The 17,971-nt window shown below is 38.2% G+C and overlaps 9 protein-coding genes across 10 annotated transcripts; 2 read left to right on the forward strand and 7 right to left on the reverse strand.

The window, feature by feature from the left end:
* Positions 1-209: 209 nt before the first annotated feature.
* On the reverse strand, positions 210-962 carry LOC133841501 (DNA-directed RNA polymerases I, II, and III subunit RPABC3). The gene is made up of 2 exons (XM_062274030.1): positions 750-962; positions 210-694 (listed from the first exon to the last, which is right to left on the reverse strand). Exon 2 carries the CDS (start codon positions 687-689, stop codon positions 240-242), a length of 450 nt encoding a protein of 149 aa, XP_062130014.1. The 5' UTR covers positions 690-694; positions 750-962; the 3' UTR covers positions 210-239.
* A 291-nt stretch (positions 963-1,253) lies between these two features.
* On the reverse strand, positions 1,254-2,294 carry LOC133841499 (uncharacterized). The gene has a single exon (XM_062274028.1). The coding sequence runs from the start codon at positions 2,142-2,144 to the stop codon at positions 1,314-1,316; it is 831 nt and encodes a 276-aa protein (XP_062130012.1). The 5' UTR covers positions 2,145-2,294; the 3' UTR covers positions 1,254-1,313.
* A 51-nt stretch (positions 2,295-2,345) lies between these two features.
* LOC133841500 (protein TsetseEP) lies at positions 2,346-3,054 on the reverse strand. Its single transcript, XM_062274029.1, has one exon. The coding sequence runs from the start codon at positions 2,999-3,001 to the stop codon at positions 2,414-2,416; it is 588 nt and encodes a 195-aa protein (XP_062130013.1). The 5' UTR covers positions 3,002-3,054; the 3' UTR covers positions 2,346-2,413.
* A 2,242-nt stretch (positions 3,055-5,296) lies between these two features.
* On the reverse strand, positions 5,297-6,318 carry LOC133842045 (uncharacterized). The gene has a single exon (XM_062274942.1). It carries the CDS (start codon positions 5,935-5,937, stop codon positions 5,395-5,397), a length of 543 nt encoding a protein of 180 aa, XP_062130926.1. The 5' UTR covers positions 5,938-6,318; the 3' UTR covers positions 5,297-5,394.
* Positions 6,319-7,694: 1,376 nt separating this feature from the next.
* On the forward strand, positions 7,695-8,505 carry LOC133842046 (DNA translocase FtsK 1). Its single transcript, XM_062274943.1, has one exon. The coding sequence runs from the start codon at positions 7,753-7,755 to the stop codon at positions 8,386-8,388; it is 636 nt and encodes a 211-aa protein (XP_062130927.1). The 5' UTR covers positions 7,695-7,752; the 3' UTR covers positions 8,389-8,505.
* Positions 8,506-9,650: 1,145 nt separating this feature from the next.
* On the forward strand, positions 9,651-12,518 carry LOC133842043 (fibroleukin-like). 2 transcript variants are annotated; one of them, XR_009894349.1, is made up of 4 exons: positions 9,651-9,761; positions 9,825-10,582; positions 10,652-11,320; positions 11,386-12,518. XR_009894349.1 is itself a non-coding variant. In XM_062274939.1 (3 exons), the coding sequence occupies exons 1-3, from the start codon at positions 9,693-9,695 to the stop codon at positions 10,791-10,793; spliced, it is 969 nt and encodes a 322-aa protein (XP_062130923.1). In that variant the 5' UTR covers positions 9,651-9,692; the 3' UTR covers positions 10,794-12,518. The 2 variants fall into 2 exon arrangements, 1 of the variants encoding a protein (XP_062130923.1); XM_062274939.1 differs by having other exon boundaries at positions 10,652-12,518.
* LOC133842044 (uncharacterized) lies at positions 11,960-12,986 on the reverse strand. Its single transcript, XM_062274941.1, has one exon. It carries the CDS (start codon positions 12,902-12,904, stop codon positions 12,278-12,280), a length of 627 nt encoding a protein of 208 aa, XP_062130925.1. The 5' UTR covers positions 12,905-12,986; the 3' UTR covers positions 11,960-12,277.
* Positions 12,987-14,560: 1,574 nt separating this feature from the next.
* LOC133842849 (transcription factor btd) lies at positions 14,561-15,501 on the reverse strand. The gene has a single exon (XM_062276123.1). It carries the CDS (start codon positions 15,351-15,353, stop codon positions 14,817-14,819), a length of 537 nt encoding a protein of 178 aa, XP_062132107.1. The 5' UTR covers positions 15,354-15,501; the 3' UTR covers positions 14,561-14,816.
* Positions 15,502-15,635: 134 nt separating this feature from the next.
* LOC133842850 (uncharacterized) lies at positions 15,636-16,739 on the reverse strand. Its single transcript, XM_062276124.1, has 2 exons — positions 16,472-16,739; positions 15,636-16,398 (listed from the first exon to the last, which is right to left on the reverse strand). The coding sequence occupies exons 1-2, from the start codon at positions 16,484-16,486 to the stop codon at positions 15,952-15,954; spliced, it is 462 nt and encodes a 153-aa protein (XP_062132108.1). The 5' UTR covers positions 16,487-16,739; the 3' UTR covers positions 15,636-15,951.
* Positions 16,740-17,971: the final 1,232 nt, after the last annotated feature.

The raw sequence follows: 17,971 nt of genomic DNA on the forward strand, positions 1-17,971 counted from the left end.
TTCACTTGGATTTATTTTCGATTGCACTAAACCAAGCCTAATGTTGCTTGCTGAACACTTCAAAACAATTCGATTTGTAAATTCCCATAATCTCAAGCGTTCAACCATTTAAAGCATATTCAATTTTTATGGTATATTTGGTGAACCAAACTACAGCCACACTTCTCTGATGTTTTTGTTATTGCAAATCTAGAATGGAAACAGAAATGTACAAATATAATTGATTTATTATATACAACTCAAAATGCCAGTCGTTTCATCAGCAAGTACATATGTTGATCCACTTCGAAGCCATGCAAATTGTTTGCATCACCTTGCAGACGCATCAGCAGGCCACCAAATGAAACATACGCCGACAGACGTGAGGATTCGTTGTGCGCTTCGTCGCCTTCAATGCGATAGATTTTGCCATACATCACATACTCAAAACTGTCTGCGCGCGTTCCTTCGTGCTCCATAGGATTGTATTCGCCGCTGTCAGGGCAGCCATCTTCGCGCAGCGTTGTGGCCAGCACCAAGCGAAATTTGTCACCCAATTCCATGGGATACAGCCACGAGTTGATGTCCAGGATAAGGTCCATTTTGAAGGATTCGGATTCGCAGTGCAGGCGGGAGACACGGTCAAACTTTTTGCCCTCTGGATCCATGTCCTTGACATTGAATATATCCTCGAAAAGCACTCCAGCCATGTTAACTAAAAACAAATGTTATTAGACTAATTTCATTTATTGCTGCCGCCAAAATCGCACCTTTTGTTGAATTTCACGTTGTCGATGATTTGTAGTTTGTGGTTTGGCTCCTAGCAGTTAAATGCTGCTGATCTTATAGTTATTTAATTAACCAATATGGTACTAACTGTTTTAATTGAATAAGTCGTGTTTTATTTACTTCTTCCGGCACTTGTTAAATATTTTTGGTTTAGCGTGCTTATTTCGTTTAGTTCCTAAAACAGTGTGACAGAAGCATGCTCTGGAACTGAGCTAGTTCCAGTGAACTAAGAAATGTCATGTTTTCAATGTTATGATATTTATAAAATACTAACAATTTTACTTTTACTAATTTAAATTGAACTAACAAATTTTTCCTGTTAAAAACATAAAAGTAATAAGAACATAAAGTGAATCGCCCGAAAATAATATAAATCAAATGATTTTCGCATTCCGATATACAAATATATCGATATTCATAAATACCGCAGACAGTATTTTCTCGAATCTCCCATCTCTATTATTCTCCAATTAAAAATAAATAACGACAATTTAAATCAAGTGCTTGTGTTTATTAAAATCATATTTTACAAGTGCTATAATTATTTACCAGTTCTGCGCTCTGTCAGAATAGGCAATAATGCGACCACCCGATACAATAGGCCTACGTATAGCTGGCGTAAGTTGTGCTAGTGAATTAACCGTTAATTTCGCTGGCTTTCGCTTCAATGGCGCATTCAAAATTAGGCGCGCAGGTCTAAAGGGAATGCGACGCTCGACAAACGGAAGCGTCAATTGAGTGGCTGGAAAGATAGCTGCGTTGACCGTGACGATCTTTGCTGGTCTGTGCTGTGGCCGTGTCGTCAACTTTGCGGGTCTGCGTTGTGACGAAGTCGCTGGACGACGCAGCTGCCGGAAAGTGTTGAAACGTTGCACGAGAGGAAGGACAAACTGTGCCGCAGGTCGCAAGCTGGCCAAACTGATGGTGGCTGCACTTTGTGCTGCAGCATTGGCATCATCATTCGCTGGTGGCCCGTAGGTCTGATCAGGCAGCACTTCTGCAGCTGGAGGGCCATAAGTGTCAGCTGGTGGCCCATAAACCAGTTCGGGTTGCTCCTCTGGTGGCCCATAAACTAGCTCAGGTTGCTCCTCTGGTGGCCCATAAACCAGCTCGGGTTGCTCCTCTGGTGGCCCATACACCAATTCCGGCTCCTCGGGTGGACCATAAGTCAAGTCTGGCTGAGGAAAGTTTGCCTCCTGCTCAGTGGGCAACTCAAATGGTGGATCAGGCGTTGCACCAGCTGCGGGATATGGCGCTGCCTCCTGACGCTGCAGCACAGGACCCGGAAAGCGTAATCTTGCCGCCTCGCTGGCAGCCAACGAGCTGAGCAGCACACAAAGCGTCACCAAGCGAACAGAAGAAGCACCACCAAACATTTTGCTGTACAAGCATAAACTGATGTCAGCAACAGCCTAAAGGTGGCTTTAAATACGCCCATGGATGACCTTCATCCACACATTGGCCACAGTGACCAAAATGCCGACGAGGTCGTCCGATGACTTATACGGCAAACCCCAAAAAGAGGTTACGTGCCCAAATAATGGTGGACGATGGTGAGTAAAGCACAACAATTACGATTACGTGTAAAGCAAAGATTTATTAATAGCGTTTACATGTTATGGATTATGGATTAGAAATTAAGTGTTCACCAGTTGCGTCGCAGCACCAGACGCTGTGGCACTGGCTGCTCACGGCGACGTCCTTGGGGGAATCGCTGGTAGAATCTCGCTGACTTTGGCTGATCAAGTGTCGTGGAGACGGCAATGACGGTGCCATCGTCGGACACTTCCACCAGCACATTCTCATCCTCAGGCTCAGGTGCAGGCTCCGGCTGCAGCTTGACATCGCCAGGCGTCTCCTCCTCCGCCTCCTCTGGTGCTGGAATGTCGTCCGTTTCAATTGGCTGCTCTGGCTCTTGCTCCGGCTCGGGTTCTGGCGCTGGCTCGTCCGCACTTGTTGTGGGCGGTCCGTAAACGCTGTCTGGTGGTCCGTATGTGTTATCCGGTGGCAAATAGCTCACTTCCGGTTGCGCAGTTGAGCTGGGCAAATCGAAGGGTACTTCGGGCGTTATGCCCGCCTCTGGGTAGCCTGTGGGCGCTGGACTTGGAGGCGCAGCCAGTTCCTGGCGTGCCAAGCCACGTCGTGGCACAAAGCGTTGACGCAGTGGCTCTGAGCTGGCCAAAACGGCGAAGCCCAACAATAGAATGGCAGTGCAAGTTGTTGATTTAGTCATTGTGAAGTCTGTTTGGTTTATGTTCTGAGTTGGGCAACACGGCGGCCTATTTATACTCGAATGGGTCACGGGAGACGGTCGACGGCAGATCAGTTTGTTTTTATAATTTATGCTCGTCACTTTCAGTTTCAGTTTTTAGTTTTAGGCCTGGCCAAGCAACGTTGTTGTTTATCCCGTTCGCTCGGCACTCGGCACTTTGATTATGTTGCCCCGATCGAGTCGGCTTTTGAGTTTCTGTTTTGCTTTTAATGCTGACTACGTGACCCTTTTCCCAATTTTAGCGGCCAATGCTAACAGCGTCAAGTGCCATGTGCCTTGTGCCATGTGCCGTATGCAACACATGGCAGCTTCTCCGATGAGCTCTTGCTCATTAACACGCCGTCGTCGATGGTAGCTTTAGCTCGTAATCGAATTGTCCGCTCGTTTCTCTATTTTTTGTTGTTGGACAATTTGTTGGTTCTTGGCTATTCATAATTTTATTTGATGGCTTTTATATTCATATGAATCCAGTGGCCTTGATGGGGGGAACGTGTTGGGCGTTGGGTGTTGGGAGGAGTGCCCTTCCCATTAGACATAATTCTTCTCTAGGTCAAACGGAGGCAATAATCATAAAATATTCATTGCCTTTAATTATGTTCTTGCACCTTGCCAATTATGCTGTTCTTATCAAGGTCACAGATTTTTATTTCCTTTTGCGATTTATTATGAATTATATCTTATAACATTTTTTCATCTTGGATAAAACGAAATTATCCCTACACGACAGTTTATTCGTAGTATAGGACTTTGAAAACATTGTTCCACATATTGTTAAATTCGACTGCAGAACCTTTCTTTAATTCAAATATCTTTATATGTTATTGTTAACATTAAAAATAACATTAACATTATAAATAATATATTATAATAATATGGTAAATTGTTTATAAATGAATACTATAACGAAATAAATAATAATATTAATTTTATTAAGTATATTTTAAAGTATTGTTTAAGAAGAATATTCACACCTATTAAATCTGTAAATTTTTTTTAATTATTTAAATTGAAAAAAATTATTTCAATAAAATTTACCATTTAGTGTTTTGATTAAAAAATATATTAGTAATTAATAATACAATATGGGTAACTCCATAACGAAATTTATTCCGTGCCAGACTCTTTACAGTGAAAATAACATAAACTGAAAAAGTTTTAAAAATAAATGAATGTTATTCTTAAAGCTTTAGATAAGCACTATATTTAGAGTTAAGATTGAATTTAGGAACTTGTTCTGTTTTACGATAAAAAATATATAAATTCGTTTATTTTTTTGGTTTGCGTAAGAATTTTTTCTTTTTGGAAATTATCCTAAAGCAGAAAAAAAAATGTTAAACCATTTTTAGCTCTAATTAAAGTACTAACTTAGAGCTAAATGAATTCCCTTTTCTTGTTTTTAAAATTGTTTCAGTTTATGTTATTTTCACTGTACAGAGTCTCGCATGGTACAAATCCGTCATGGTTTTACCCATATATTATATAAATAGAAATAATTTTTAACCAGTTGAAATGGAAATAATCATTTTATTTAGAGCGCAATGAATTTTACTCATATCTTCTCTTTTAGGTATTGCGTATCTAATAAATTATTGTTTAAATAATATACATATAACATGCATGAAATGTAATAACTTATAATCTCGCCTTCTTTTATTTAAAAACAATTGTTGTAATTTTAATTTTTCGTAGTAGTAGAAAAACAAATCTTAATGCTTATTAAATGTTTTCAGTCTAAAGTATTCTCAAATTTAGGTGTAATAACGTTAACAATTTATTTCCAAAGTTTCGCTTTGTATATTAATCTTCTGTTTTATAGTATATTTTATATAATATAACATACTCAATTTTATTGACTAAGTGCCTGTCAGTAATAACTTTATTATATCAATATCAATCAATATTTGTTTTCCATTAATTTTTTTATAAAACACATTCACTACCTTAAAGTGAAACCAGTAATTCTCAAAAACAAGTTAGCTTTCAATATATAGATATGTATTTACGAGTAAATATACTTATTTTAATATTACAAATATCAAATTGAACTGGAACTTTTATTTAATGGTAAGAGAACAAAAACGAGTACCATAAACACTCTCCAAACACATTTTATGATTATGCAAATGTTTCGAAAGTAAAATTCTGTTGAGTAACGTCAGGGGACGCCCAACGGGACTTACAGTAACTTCTTGAGTTATAGATTTAAGAAATTCTGTGATTTGTTTGGATATTGTTTTTCCCCACTAAAGTAATGAAAAAATGTTTCCGTTTAAAATGCCAACAAAGATATTCTTATATTTTATTTGTAACAAAAATTTCGATAAATCGCTTAAGTATTAACAACAATTTAGACCTTAAATGGTGTACACTAGAACGGGCCTCGAGCGGATGATCTGGACTGGAGCTGCGCGTAGTTTCTCTGCCACTGGACGACGCAAGCGGAGGCGACTGTTGCGTGGCTGGATGAGGCTGGCTGGGATGGGCTCGGAGGCTGGATCAGCGTCTTCTACGGGCAGATCCTGATCAGCCGAGGGAGCCGGAGGACCGTAGGTGTTGTCGGGCTCAGCAGGCGGACCATAAGTGTTATCGGGCTCAGCAGGTGGACCGTAAGTGTTGTCGGGTTCGGCAGGTGGGCCATAAGTCAAATCTGGTTGCGCTTCCGTCTCCGTCTCAGTAGGCAGATCAAATGGTACCTCGGGAGTGACGCCAGCTGGTTGATAAGGCGCCGAGGCGGGCGTGGGTGCCGCATCCACAACGGGATCCACCGGAGCAGCCTCCTGGCGAGCCAGCTGCAGGCGAGAGGAGCGACTGCGACTGCGCAAACGCGCTGGTTCCGCGGAAGTCAAGGCGGCGATGGCAGCCAGGATGAGCAGAGAGGTGGTAAACTTGAAAGCCATGTTGCTGAATTGCTGATTGTTGTTAGAATGTTGATATCGAGTGGCAATCGTGCAGCTTTTATACACAACATTTTGGCAGTCATAAATGGCACCGTGAGGGACAAAAAAGTGGTTATGATGATGGTTTTTTTTGTATTTTGTTTGCGGGGTTCGAGTACCTACGTGACAATATTTTGTCAAGGGCCCATGTCCATCCCATAACCATTGACCATTAATTCGCTTGGGCACTTAACTCTGAACTCCAAGCGCTTTAAAGTAGTCGCACAGTGGTACCAAATGCGCTATGTTTAACATACGAGAAGCGATCATTGCATAGACAATCACTTAGCAAGCACACTGGAGCAAAGGCGTTCAGATGTTTTAATCAATTAATTTTAAATTGTGGTTTCATCAATCAAATAAATGGTTAATCAAGTACAAACAAAAAAATGTGTATAATATGTTGTGAATTTAGCACTTTCACTTTAGCACTTTGATTAGAGCTAAGAATAATTTTGGATTTCTTTTTCTGTTTTAAGATAATTTCGAAAATTAACGAATTCGTATAAACTGCATAATGAACGAATTTATATAGTTTTATCGTAATACAGAAAAAGTTCCTAAAATTAATCGCAGCTCTAAATATAGTGCTAATCCAGATCTAAAAGAACTACCATTATTCAAATTGATTTATAATGTCGCACGCGACAAATTCCGTCAGAGAAAGCCATGACAACATAAAGAAGTATATTTGATATAATATAGTATAATTGAAATAAGATTTTGACATTGTAATCATTTTTGCATTCAAGATGTAATATAAAATTTTCATTAACTTCAATAGTTTTCTTTTTATATTATATTAAAATATAGTAAATACTTGTGATAGAATCAGAATTACCTTTTTCTTTACCATCATATTGGCTTAAGCTTTATTCTTTATGTAAGTTTATAGTATTCATATAAAAGCCCCCTTTTGAAAATATATCTTAAGCATATCGACTTGGTCCATTTAAGATATTTTATTAGCTTTTCAGCAGTTTTAATTTTATTCTCATATTCAAATATTGTATACTTTTGCTTCTGATAAATTTAAAATTTTTTGTTTCTTTACAATCAGATGGATTTCAGTTTAATTTCTGAAATAAATATAATATATACAATTATTTTATAAGTAGACTATTAAAAACTTATCGGCAAATCAACTGGAGTATTGGCATTATTGCTATATTTTCATTTAAGATATTTGATTATATTTTCATAGTTTACTCTTTAAGTTTCTCAAATTGCTTTTTTTTACTATGATCTGCTACAAATCAGCTATCTTTATCAGTACTTATAAAAAAGTTGTATATTTTGTTTTTGTACAAAGTACAAAGAGAAATTAAGCTGAAATATATCTGTTATTAATTTGTCTAATATTGAAATGCTTTGGCAATGCAAAACTGAACTCGCTGTTATTTTGAGGCCCCAACATGTGCGCTTGTTTCCCAGAAGTGTTCGAAGGCGACCTCTGTGAAATGCCGAAAACCCCATTAAAAGTTTTTGTTGCTCGCACAATGTTAACTCGCATTTGGAAGCACTGTGCGGCGCCTGTTTGTCATGCAGGTCAATTATTTTTTGTTGCTGTGTTGTGCTGTGTTGTGACTTGTGTTTGTTTATTTTCTTTGGTTTTTGAATGGTACTATCAAATTATTGACTGCTTTATATGCGTTGCGTTGCGGCGCTGGTCTAGAATTGTTCGAGCCACGGGGCCACGGGGCCAACTACTATGAGTATAAAAGTACAAGCTCCATATACGAATGGCAACAAAGCTTCACCACAAGTTATACGATCATGGCACGTTATCAGCTCATCAGCTCCCTTTTGCTCCTGACCATTTTGGTTGCCTCGACGGCAGCGCAAGCGCCACGTCGACTGCGCCTCCAGCTGCGTCAACGTCAGCAATTTGCTCGCCAGGAGGTGGCACCAACGCCATATCCCTCGGCCGATGAACTCAAGCCCGAAGAACCAGCTCTTATCTATGGCCCACCGCCGTCGACAGATGTGGATGAGCTGCCCGCCGAGCAGGAGCCGGATGTGAATAGTTTCCAACCCGATGCTGAGCCGCAGCCAGAGCCCGAGACAAGCGACGATGTCGATGTGGATGTGGATGCCGAAGAGCTGGACACCGATGAGAACTCCGTGGAGGCGACAACTCAAGCCGCTGCTGCTCCAGCTCGTCTGCGCATCAGTCGCCAGCGTCTGGCCAAGTTGCAGCTGGCCAAGGCTCAACCCAAACGTTTGCGTCTTCAACCTCTGCGTCAGCGTCAACGCATCGCTCGTCTCGAGGAGCTGTCCCCTGCTGTTGCCCCAGTTGCTGCTCCCGTGCCCGTGGCTGCTGCTGCTCCAGTGCCACAATTCTACTATGTCGGTGCCCAGCAGCCGTATGTGGTAGCCTACAACGCAGCTCCACAGCAGCTGGGCTGGTAGAGATCGATTGATTGCCTAATTGTTATTGAACGTGTTAAGCCCAAGGCTGTTATTTGTGTTTTTGTCTATTAAATAACGTTAAACATAACTTTGCTGCTATTTTATTTTTGTTTTTCGCATTTTGCTTTTACTTGAGACACTTTGGCGCCTTCGACTTGGATAAATCATTGGCCATTAACAAGCCATTCAAGTGCAGCTCAAGTTGCCAAGCACTTTGCATTGTTTGAATCCATTTCGTCCTGTCGTTAGAGTGTCCTTTTTTCCGGCGCATTTCTCTTGTTTCGCCTTTGTTCTCAGCGTTCAGAGCAGCGTTTGAATGCATTTTTCATGCTTTCGCCTGCTTATAAAATGTTATTGTACCCTGTGCTCATTGCAAATGGCACCCAAGAGTTCAGGGCAACATTCATTTCTGATGTGTGAGTATTTTTTATTCAGCAACATTAATTGAAAACTATATCTGTTAGGTGAGAATACTAGAAATACTCAGAACTTCTCGAAGACATTATTTTGTACTACATAAGTGTACGAAAAACTATCCCATACAATGTATTCAAGAAAATACTATTTAAAAAAACACTGGCGCCATCTAGTGTTCAGAGTAATTTTTAATTATTCTTGTATCTAATACTAAGTATGGAATACAGCGTATCTCGCTATCGAACATGCACAACTTTAAATTTTTTCTTCTTTTCAGCTAGTTTTCTTTTCTTCTCCTGCAGCAATTCACTGGTTGCTCTTATTAAAAAGTTCGTCTGATATATATATATATATATATATATATAGCTGGCAAATTATTCTATTTTCAAAGGTAAATCCTATTGTGACAGTCTCTGAGTAATGCACAATCAATTAATGGTGAACTTCGAACGCCAGACTTGAACAAAATGTGTCATGTTTATGGTACTAACTTATAGAATCACAAGACAATAACTCGAAGCTACACATGCAATTTAATTAGCATTTTATAATTTCGCCATTAGTTTAATTGACTCATAGTATATATAAATTTATGGGGTTTCTATTCCTAGTGTAGTAGCAAATAATTCACAATTAATACATTTTTATAAGAGTGCTACTGAGTAGCATTGATGATTGATAATAATAGATAACAACAAAGAAACTTGTTATCTTTGATTTAGCTGCTTAGATCGATATACACATGAATGTATATGCCAAATTAGATAATGGGGGGTCTTTCTCGCAGTTATCGTTCAATTTCTTATCAGTCAAAGAAAAATATTTATAACCGTGAAAATTTCGTGAATCAGTTCAGTTTCGATCGAGTTCTGTGCGAAAAAATAACTATGGAAGACAAAAAGCTAAACATTGAATTTGCTGAAAATTCAGCATGCAACTTATTAGACGATCGCAATGTGAGTATGATAAATGTCAAAGTTACTCCATAAAATTCAGTTTTAAATCTATTCATTCTGCAGTTTGATCATTTTGACAATCGTTATGATTCTTCAAATAACCTAAATAACGGAAAGGAAACTTTAATCGATGTTATACAAAAGCAAGATTGTCAAATAAACGACCTCAAATCTAAGTTATCGGAGCTTGAAAAGAAAGTGTCGATGCGTGAAGAAATGGACAAGTTGTATAGGGATAAGCTGCAATCTAAAGAGGATCTAATCGAGTCTTTAAAATTGACCAATGAACCGTCAAAGAACAATGAAAATTATACGCAGAAGAACTGCGAACTGGTTACGAAAAATGATAATATCAGTATTCAAATGGAATATGGTGGATCGAAATTGTCGATGAAAGTACCACAATTGAAATCCTTTGAGCCTGTGCTGGAGAATAACATTGCCGGTCCAGGTTGGATTGTCATACATCGTCGTGTCAACGGCAACTGTGATTTTAAGAGAAATGAAGGCGAGTACTATGATGGGTTTGGCAAGAGGACTGGCGACTTTTGGCTTGGACTCGAAAAAATGCATCTAATAACATCGCATCAGCGGCATGAACTTTATGTACACATTGTTGACTTTGATGGCATTGCGCATTATGCAAAATACGACAACTTTGTTGTGGGCAGCAGGCAGGAGAAAGGTGTGCTGAGGTCATTGGGTCATTACAGCGGAGATGCCAACGATATGATGCGTTTAAATGAGGGCAAAGCATTTTCTGTTGCCACGAAAGCATACAAGAATGGTTGGTGGTGGATGCCGAATGTGAAGCCCACTTGGTAAGCAGCCATTAGTTCAATTAATTCGAAGCTAATATCTCACTATCACTGTTCGTTTGTTTTTTGCAGTAATCTTAGTGGCAAAGTTACCGATACAAGTATTGAGAAGCACGAATATATTTTCTGGGGATACAAGACGTGGGGAAATAAGAAGAATTATATCAAATCTGTGCAAATGCTGATAAGGCCCATAAAGGAATTGCCCAAATAATTAAATGCAATGCTGTTATAGAAATTATTATAATATTAAATTAATATGTAATTTGTACAAATCGTTGTTTGTCGAACTTACAAAAGCAGGTCACGCTAATATTAAAGATATAATATGCATATCCGAAAATTCCATCGGGGATTAGAGAAATTGTCAGGTTTATGAGCCATCTGGAGTCGTATTACTTTAACACCAGATGGCTGATCATAAAACAGTCCCATTGTAAAACACCAGAGAGGGATTATACATTTAAGCATCGCAGGTAAACAAAAGGACGAAGCACTACCTAGAAGAAGCTCATTAGAATAGAAACCCCCTCTATGATAACTATATAAGGCCTAGAATCTTAAAAAGAAAACGTCAGTTCACATTTTGAATTCAGGAGGTAAAGTTGTGGTCACTCACTTTCGCCAGCTAAGTTTCTATTCACGTCATTGAAAAATAGTATTCTCTATATCATGGAAGGTAAAACGCTAAATTTACAATTAGCTGAAAATTCGGAATGCGACACCTTCGATCACTATTTTGTAAGTACCATGAAAATTCATATATGTGTTCCATTAAATTAATTCGAAATCTATAAAATTTTCAGATCAAGCATTATGACAATCAATGTGTAACAAATTATAAAGTGGAGAATTTAAACGACGTTATACAACAGCAAGATACCGAAATATACGATCTAAAAACTAAGTTATCAAAGCTTGAAATGAAAGCGGCACTGGACGAAGAAAAGTTGAATTTGTATAAAGATAAGCTGAAGTATAAGGATGATCAAATTGAATTTTTAAAATTGCGAATTGAATCGTTCAAGAACGGAAATAATGATAACTTTACGGAAAGTAATCTTCAACTGGAGCCTTTTGAGAACAATGGCGAAATGTTTGAACGGTTTTACAAGCTTTTTAGAGAACAGAATGATTTAATTGAAATATTACAGAATGATTTAATTGAATTATTCCAAAATAGATGATTGCAAAACGAAGCCTAAGATGAAAGCGTCGACGTATTATGAAAAGGACAAACTGTGTTAGCATAAACAGAAACTAAAGGGAATTCAATTGAATTAACTTTCTTTGAGTTTGCAGCAATCTTAATGGCTTATTTTGAGATGTATTGATTAAGAATACATATTCTGGATGGCTGGAAAGAGGAAATGTATAATATAAACTAAATGTACATTAATTTATTAATGAATAAATAATATTTACAAATTCAATAAGGAGCAACTGCTTTACATTTTCCTCATATACAGATGTGTATGTGATCAATTCAAAATGTATTTATTTAAATACTTGAGACTTAATAATTCACTGAATTATTATCGCCATCTCAGATTCAGATTCCGTGGAATACTTAGCTCACGTTTTGTGTAATTCCACTCATTTGTTTTCGAGTGTGCGCATACTTGTTTCTATGTACGAGAGTGCTTAGTTTTAATTATATTAAGAAAGCAATGTCTTAAAAGCTGAAAAGCAAGTTTTTTAGCCCGCAAAGAAAGATCCCCGATTCTCAACTGCATTCACATTGGGTCTGCTGCTGTTGCGCAATGCTTCGATAGCCTGATAGTTGAGGAACCAGAACGGACGCTGATCCTCGGGCAGCGAATTCAGATGATTCACATACGCCTGATCGCCGCGAGCATCGATGGGCAGCGCATTGGCCACCGGGCTGGCAGCCGCAGTTGCCACTCCCGCGGTGCCGCTGAGTGGAATCGTGGCATCATTGCTGCCACCAAAACGATTGGCCACGCCTACCGCGCTTGTCGCGGCTGTTGTTGATGACTGTTGTGAAGGCGCCACTGGCACAGGGTCGGACAGTGGCACAAAATTATTGACGGGCAGCACTAGGGGCACGCCCACTGGCGGCTTTTGTGAGGCGCCAAATGGTAGATTAATTGGCGTCTTCTGGGCAACGGCCTCCTCACCGAATCGTGTGGCAATGCTAACGCCGGATAGATTCTCCACGGCCGTATTCTGTGTGCCCAGATATTTATCTTTCTGATTAAGGCCACCGGGCGGACGGATGCCAGCGAACGAGGGTCGCTGAGCCAGCGAGATTTCGACGCCAAGTATCATGAATATGCACAAATTTCGCAGCATTTTGACCATATATTGTTTTTGGCACAATTTCACTTTTCGCCTACGTTAAGTTACGTTGCTGTCTTGTTGAGACTGACACTGAGACTGAGAGCTGAAAGCTTTCGCAATTATTTAAATAAGCTGCCAGATGCTGTTCGACAAGCATTTAATTGACTCAGTCCAGAGGCGAAGTCGCTCAGTTAGATAGAGACAGAGACAGAGATCGAGACTGAGACTGAGTCCAGCCACAATAAAGTTGTCGGGCTTATCAAAACGATTCGACACCCTTGCTGACCCCATAGATTATTTCCAGTTTTGCCATATCATTCCGAATGTCACATACTGATTTGTGTTTTCATACCAAATTTCCAATTTCTATATGCACGTAGTCGTAAAATTACATTTGTACACTTCACTGCTCCTCTGTAATAATTTTTCACAGCAACTATTACGGTTTTAAGTTATTAAATTTGGGGTATTTCAGCTGTGTCCTCAAGTTTGCTTTTATTTTTATATTATTTTGTGAAATATTCTAGAAGAAGGAATAGAAATGAAAATATATTTCGAAAATTGTAATCAGATTTACTAAAATAATAAAACAAATATTTCAATTATAAATAAATTACATATTCTATTCTACAATATGTAGAACTAAAAATATATTTCGAAAATTATAATGAAAGAAATTTTTCAAATATAAATTAAATACTTTTGTATCCGTTTTTATTTTATTTTGTAAAATATTTTATTCTCCGCTGAGGAAACTGAACTGAAAATATATTTCGAAAATTATAATCAAATTTAATTCCAGTATGCATGGAATCTAAAAGATGATTCCATCTTTTGAATGGAAATAATTTAAATTATAGTTGAAGTTTTGAATCGAAAAGTCACTTTTACGAAAAAGTAAATTACAATAAATGTTTGCCAACAAAAGCATCAGAGCAGAACAAATTTACCAAAACAATCTTAGAAAATTATATACTTAAGACAAATAAAATATTAAGTACAGGTCCACAAAAGATGCCTTGTTTGATTTCTCTAAGTCATATCATTTTCTAAATATGTTTGGTTAAATTTTAAATAGAAATATATCAAATATAAATCCACAAAAGAAAGATGTGTATATGTTATAATGGTTACAGTTAAAGTTATGTTTCTTACTTGTTATGCTATTTTGTATTGAATTGTCAGAAAAATAAAGTCCTGTTTAATGATGTCAATAATTGGCATTGCCAAAGCAATTATTAAGGTTAAATGGTGAGCTTTAAAATATTTAAATATCTATTGTTGTAATCTCAGTTGCATAAACTTGTAATATTCAAATGCTATGTCCGGTCGGGTGTAAATTTGTTGAGGGTATTTCAGCATCGTCTTAATGCTGAGAGATTGCGCATTTCTTGTTTACTTGCGGTCAGGGAGATACCCAAACTCAACTGTAATCTCTGACTCTGGGAGGTTCGTCATCAATTTCTTGTTTTTATGACGCGCACGCGTATGTCCCGCAACCGGTTTTTCGGTTTGCGATTTAAAACAATGGACCCCAGACAACCATTTGGGAGCAAAACCGCGCCAAAAGCTCGCTGTGATTCACAGACAGAGAGGCAAGTGGGAATGTCTGTCTGAATGCACGCAAGTATACATACATATATGTATGTACATATGTTAGATAGGTATATGGAGAACTTTTGTTATGATTTCCAAACAATTTATTTGCAATTCTCATACAATCCAAAGTAATATATTATTTACGCTGTGAGTGAATGTTTTGTGCTGTGTTGTGTTGTGGCAGTGTGCGTGTGTGTGTGTGTGTGTTTTGCATGCCGTCATCATCATTATCATCGAAGTATCGTCGTTTTGAATCGTCATGGGTTTTAGCGGGGAATCTAACTCTGCGACTGCCCAGCTCAGGCAGCTCGCAAGCAGATGCACTGGAATCTCTCTAGAAGCGTCTGGCTGCGCTCAGCTTGGCCGGACGTGCCGCAGCGGAGACGACACGACGACTGACAGATGCTGCTGCTACTGGCTGGCTGGCACGACGCAGCTTGGCCGCACGCCTGGCGGCCACTAGACGCGCCTGCTGCTCGGCAGGCACATCGGCGGCAGCGGGCAGATCGTTGCCAGTGACATCGGGCGGGCCGTAGACCTCGTCGGGCACATTGTTGGGTGCTGGCGCTGCATCTGGTGGCCCATAGACGGCATCTGGCGTCGGCTCAGCAGCGGCTGGAGCGGCTGCCTCATCGAATGGCACTTCCGGTTTAAGTTCATCGGCCAGAGGATATGGCGTAACGGCGGCATCGGCATCCGCTGCTGGTGCCAACTCCTGACGAGCAAAGTAACGCGAGCGTCCGCGGCTCAAACGCTGGCGCTGAAATTGTTGCTGCTGCTGCTGTCGTTGCTGCCGTTGCTGCTGCTGCTGGGCTCCGACGATGGCCAACAGGCCGAAGGCAATCATTAGCACCACTTGAAACTTGGCCATATCGCTGCGAAGGATTTTCTTGTTGAGGGTTGTGTCTGGAAAGCTGAAGCCGACAACTGTTGCTCTTGACTGGCTTGCGCATCGCTTTTATACCTAGGACAAGCATTGGAAGTGCCACTGGAATTGCTAAGCTGTTTAGTGTGCGCCGCATCGCATACTCCATGCTTGGGCATCCTTTTTTGGCACACGCTCTGACGTCGACACACACACATGCGGCACACTATTCTGCGATCGGTGGGAGGCTTTATGAGCTATAGACGTGACCTGAAAGAAGAACTAGCAGTAGAGCTACGCTGCGCTGGAAGCTCGAATTTATAGTTCCGCCATTAATCAATCCAAAAGCGGAGCGATTGTAGAGTGACTGGAGAGTGTCTTTTGATCGCCAATAAATCGATTAGGGCCAACAATCGAAAGTTATTTCAACTAAAGTCTAGAATTTAATATTTGTTTGGATGGGAATCAAGAAATGTGTTTAACTAATTTTATTCAATGGTTTATTCGTTTTTTAATATATATTATCCATTTTTTTTTTTGATTGGTGAATACTTTCGACATAATTAGTAACCTCACAAAGGATGTAGGATTTAAACCTTGTTCATCAGTCACCATTTATTTGACGGCTCAATCCGATAATAATCTCAATCGCGTGATTAATCTCTTTCTCATTTCTACTAATTGTTGATGTCAGCATTGCAATCTCATTATCTTTATCAATCATTTTCTCATTGGCAGTGGCCAGTTGAGCCATAAGATTATCTATTTTAGTTGTCATTTCTAATTGGTTCTTGTCCCATAGCTTGCGATTATCTTCAGATAGCTCCAGTGATTCTTTTAGTTTTTCTATTAGTTCATCCTTAGTCTTAAGTGCTTCATTATTTTCTTTTCTATTAAATATAGTATTAAATACTAGAGTTAATATAATACAAAAAACAAAAATAAATAAATAAATAAATTCCTCGAATCCCGCTTTCTTATCGGAATTCTCCAGCAATTGTTTAGCAGCTTTAAAGCATGATGATTCACACAAATTTTGACTGATATCGAACTAGAAAAATATCAGTTTTTTATTAAAAATAAATTGGATTTTAATTATTTACTTCTTCAAATTGTATATTAACCTTTCGATCTTCCATTTTGATTATCTGATTTATGAATTAAGAATTGACTTGGATGTTCTTCTCTTCTGCAAAGTTGATGGAAGACTAATGTCTCAACATGAAGAGAAATTTGCACTAAATGTATTTCGATAAGATAAAAACGCATTCGAAAATATGAACTTTTATAGGTTTGCGATAGTCGTTATCTTCTCAAAGAGTTTAACCAGTGAGTAAATTATTTCTCATTAATCCCGTTACTCATGGGTTAAAAGCGTACGATAACTTTGTGCCTACAGAAAATGTAATGACAGAAGAAGGCATGTCCGATCCCATAGGTATATATATTCTTGATCATCCTCGATCGCCGATAGACGATGCTGCCATGTCTGTTTGTCAGTCTGTCTGTATCAACACTTAGATTTAATTGTCTATAAGAGCCAAATTTGCATTAGATATTTGCCATTCAAACTTCCGCCCCTCAAATTTTTGCTACATAGCTACAGTCACTATGATTACTAATTTTATAAATTCCTGATTAGTTGCTATCAAGTGTAGTATTGATGAAATAATTTTATATGGCACGACACGGCAGCATTTTTATTGGTTGAAAATCTTTTGAATTCTATGGTATATTTTGAATATAGTAGTACATTAATATACCAAATGTCGACAAGAATAAAACGGCACTCTTTTGCTTATATTGAAATAGGGTTGCGAGTATCTCATAGTCGAGCACACTCGATTGTAAGTTTCTTACATGCTTATTATTTGTTTGGATGAAGTTCAAAATATATATTACAATCCATTATTTTATTTTATACATACATAAATACATTTATATACTAAAATTGTATTGAAGAACTACTTAGTAACAAGTATTTTTTAAAGAATTTATTCCTTTCGTAAAAATGTCTTTGTACGTTAGTTGCTCTCGGATATATTCCGAAATTTGTATTTTAAGTGACTTAATTTCAATTCCACTGTAATCACGAATATCCAAATTATTAATAAATTTCTGTATTTCGTTTGTGCTGCATGTATTGTAAATATCTGTTTGATATAGAATACGAATTTCACTTTTTAGTTGATTACGTTTACTATTTAGTCTACGGACAGCATATTCTAATACCTCAATTACCTCATTTGTATTAATTTTTGTTTTAAGCCATACGATCTCATTATCTCTTCTAATCATTTTCTCATTAGCAGTTGCCAGTTGAGACATAAGATTATCTATTTTAGTTGTCATTTCTAATTGGTTCTTGTCCCATAGCTTGTGATTATCTTTGGATAGCTTAAGTGATTCTTTTAGTTTTTCTATTAGTTCATCCTTAGTCTTAAGTGCTTCAGTATTTTCTTTTCTATTAAATATAGTATTAAATACTAGAGTTAATATAATACAAAAAACAAAAATAAATAAATAAATAAATTCCTCGAATCTCGCTTTCTTATCGGAATTCTCCAGCAATTGTTTAGCAGCTTTAAAGCATGATGATTCACACAAATTTTGACTGATATCGA

The sequence above is a fragment of the Drosophila sulfurigaster genome, chromosome 3 (assembly GCF_023558435.1).
Source record: "Drosophila sulfurigaster albostrigata strain 15112-1811.04 chromosome 3, ASM2355843v2, whole genome shotgun sequence".
Classification (NCBI taxonomy): Eukaryota; Metazoa; Arthropoda; class Insecta; order Diptera; family Drosophilidae; genus Drosophila; species Drosophila sulfurigaster.

Bases quoted from the DNA above. Each gene is read 5' to 3' on its own strand.
- LOC133841501 (XM_062274030.1), bottom strand. From the start codon at position 689: ATGGCTGGAGTGCTTTTCGAGGATATATTCAATGTCAAGGACATGGAT.
- LOC133841499 (XM_062274028.1), bottom strand. From the start codon at position 2,144: ATGTTTGGTGGTGCTTCTTCTGTTCGCTTGGTGACGCTTTGTGTGCTG.
- LOC133841500 (XM_062274029.1), bottom strand. From the start codon at position 3,001: ATGACTAAATCAACAACTTGCACTGCCATTCTATTGTTGGGCTTCGCC.
- LOC133842045 (XM_062274942.1), bottom strand. From the start codon at position 5,937: ATGGCTTTCAAGTTTACCACCTCTCTGCTCATCCTGGCTGCCATCGCC.
- LOC133842046 (XM_062274943.1), top strand. From the start codon at position 7,753: ATGGCACGTTATCAGCTCATCAGCTCCCTTTTGCTCCTGACCATTTTG.
- LOC133842043 (XM_062274939.1), top strand. From the start codon at position 9,693: ATGGAAGACAAAAAGCTAAACATTGAATTTGCTGAAAATTCAGCATGC. The intron at 9,762-9,824 runs GTGAGTATGATA...TTCATTCTGCAG, and splicing joins ACTTATTAGACGATCGCAAT to TTTGATCATTTTGACAATCG. The intron at 10,583-10,651 runs GTAAGCAGCCAT...TGTTTTTTGCAG, and splicing joins CCGAATGTGAAGCCCACTTG to TAATCTTAGTGGCAAAGTTA.
- LOC133842044 (XM_062274941.1), bottom strand. From the start codon at position 12,904: ATGGTCAAAATGCTGCGAAATTTGTGCATATTCATGATACTTGGCGTC.
- LOC133842849 (XM_062276123.1), bottom strand. From the start codon at position 15,353: ATGGCCAAGTTTCAAGTGGTGCTAATGATTGCCTTCGGCCTGTTGGCC.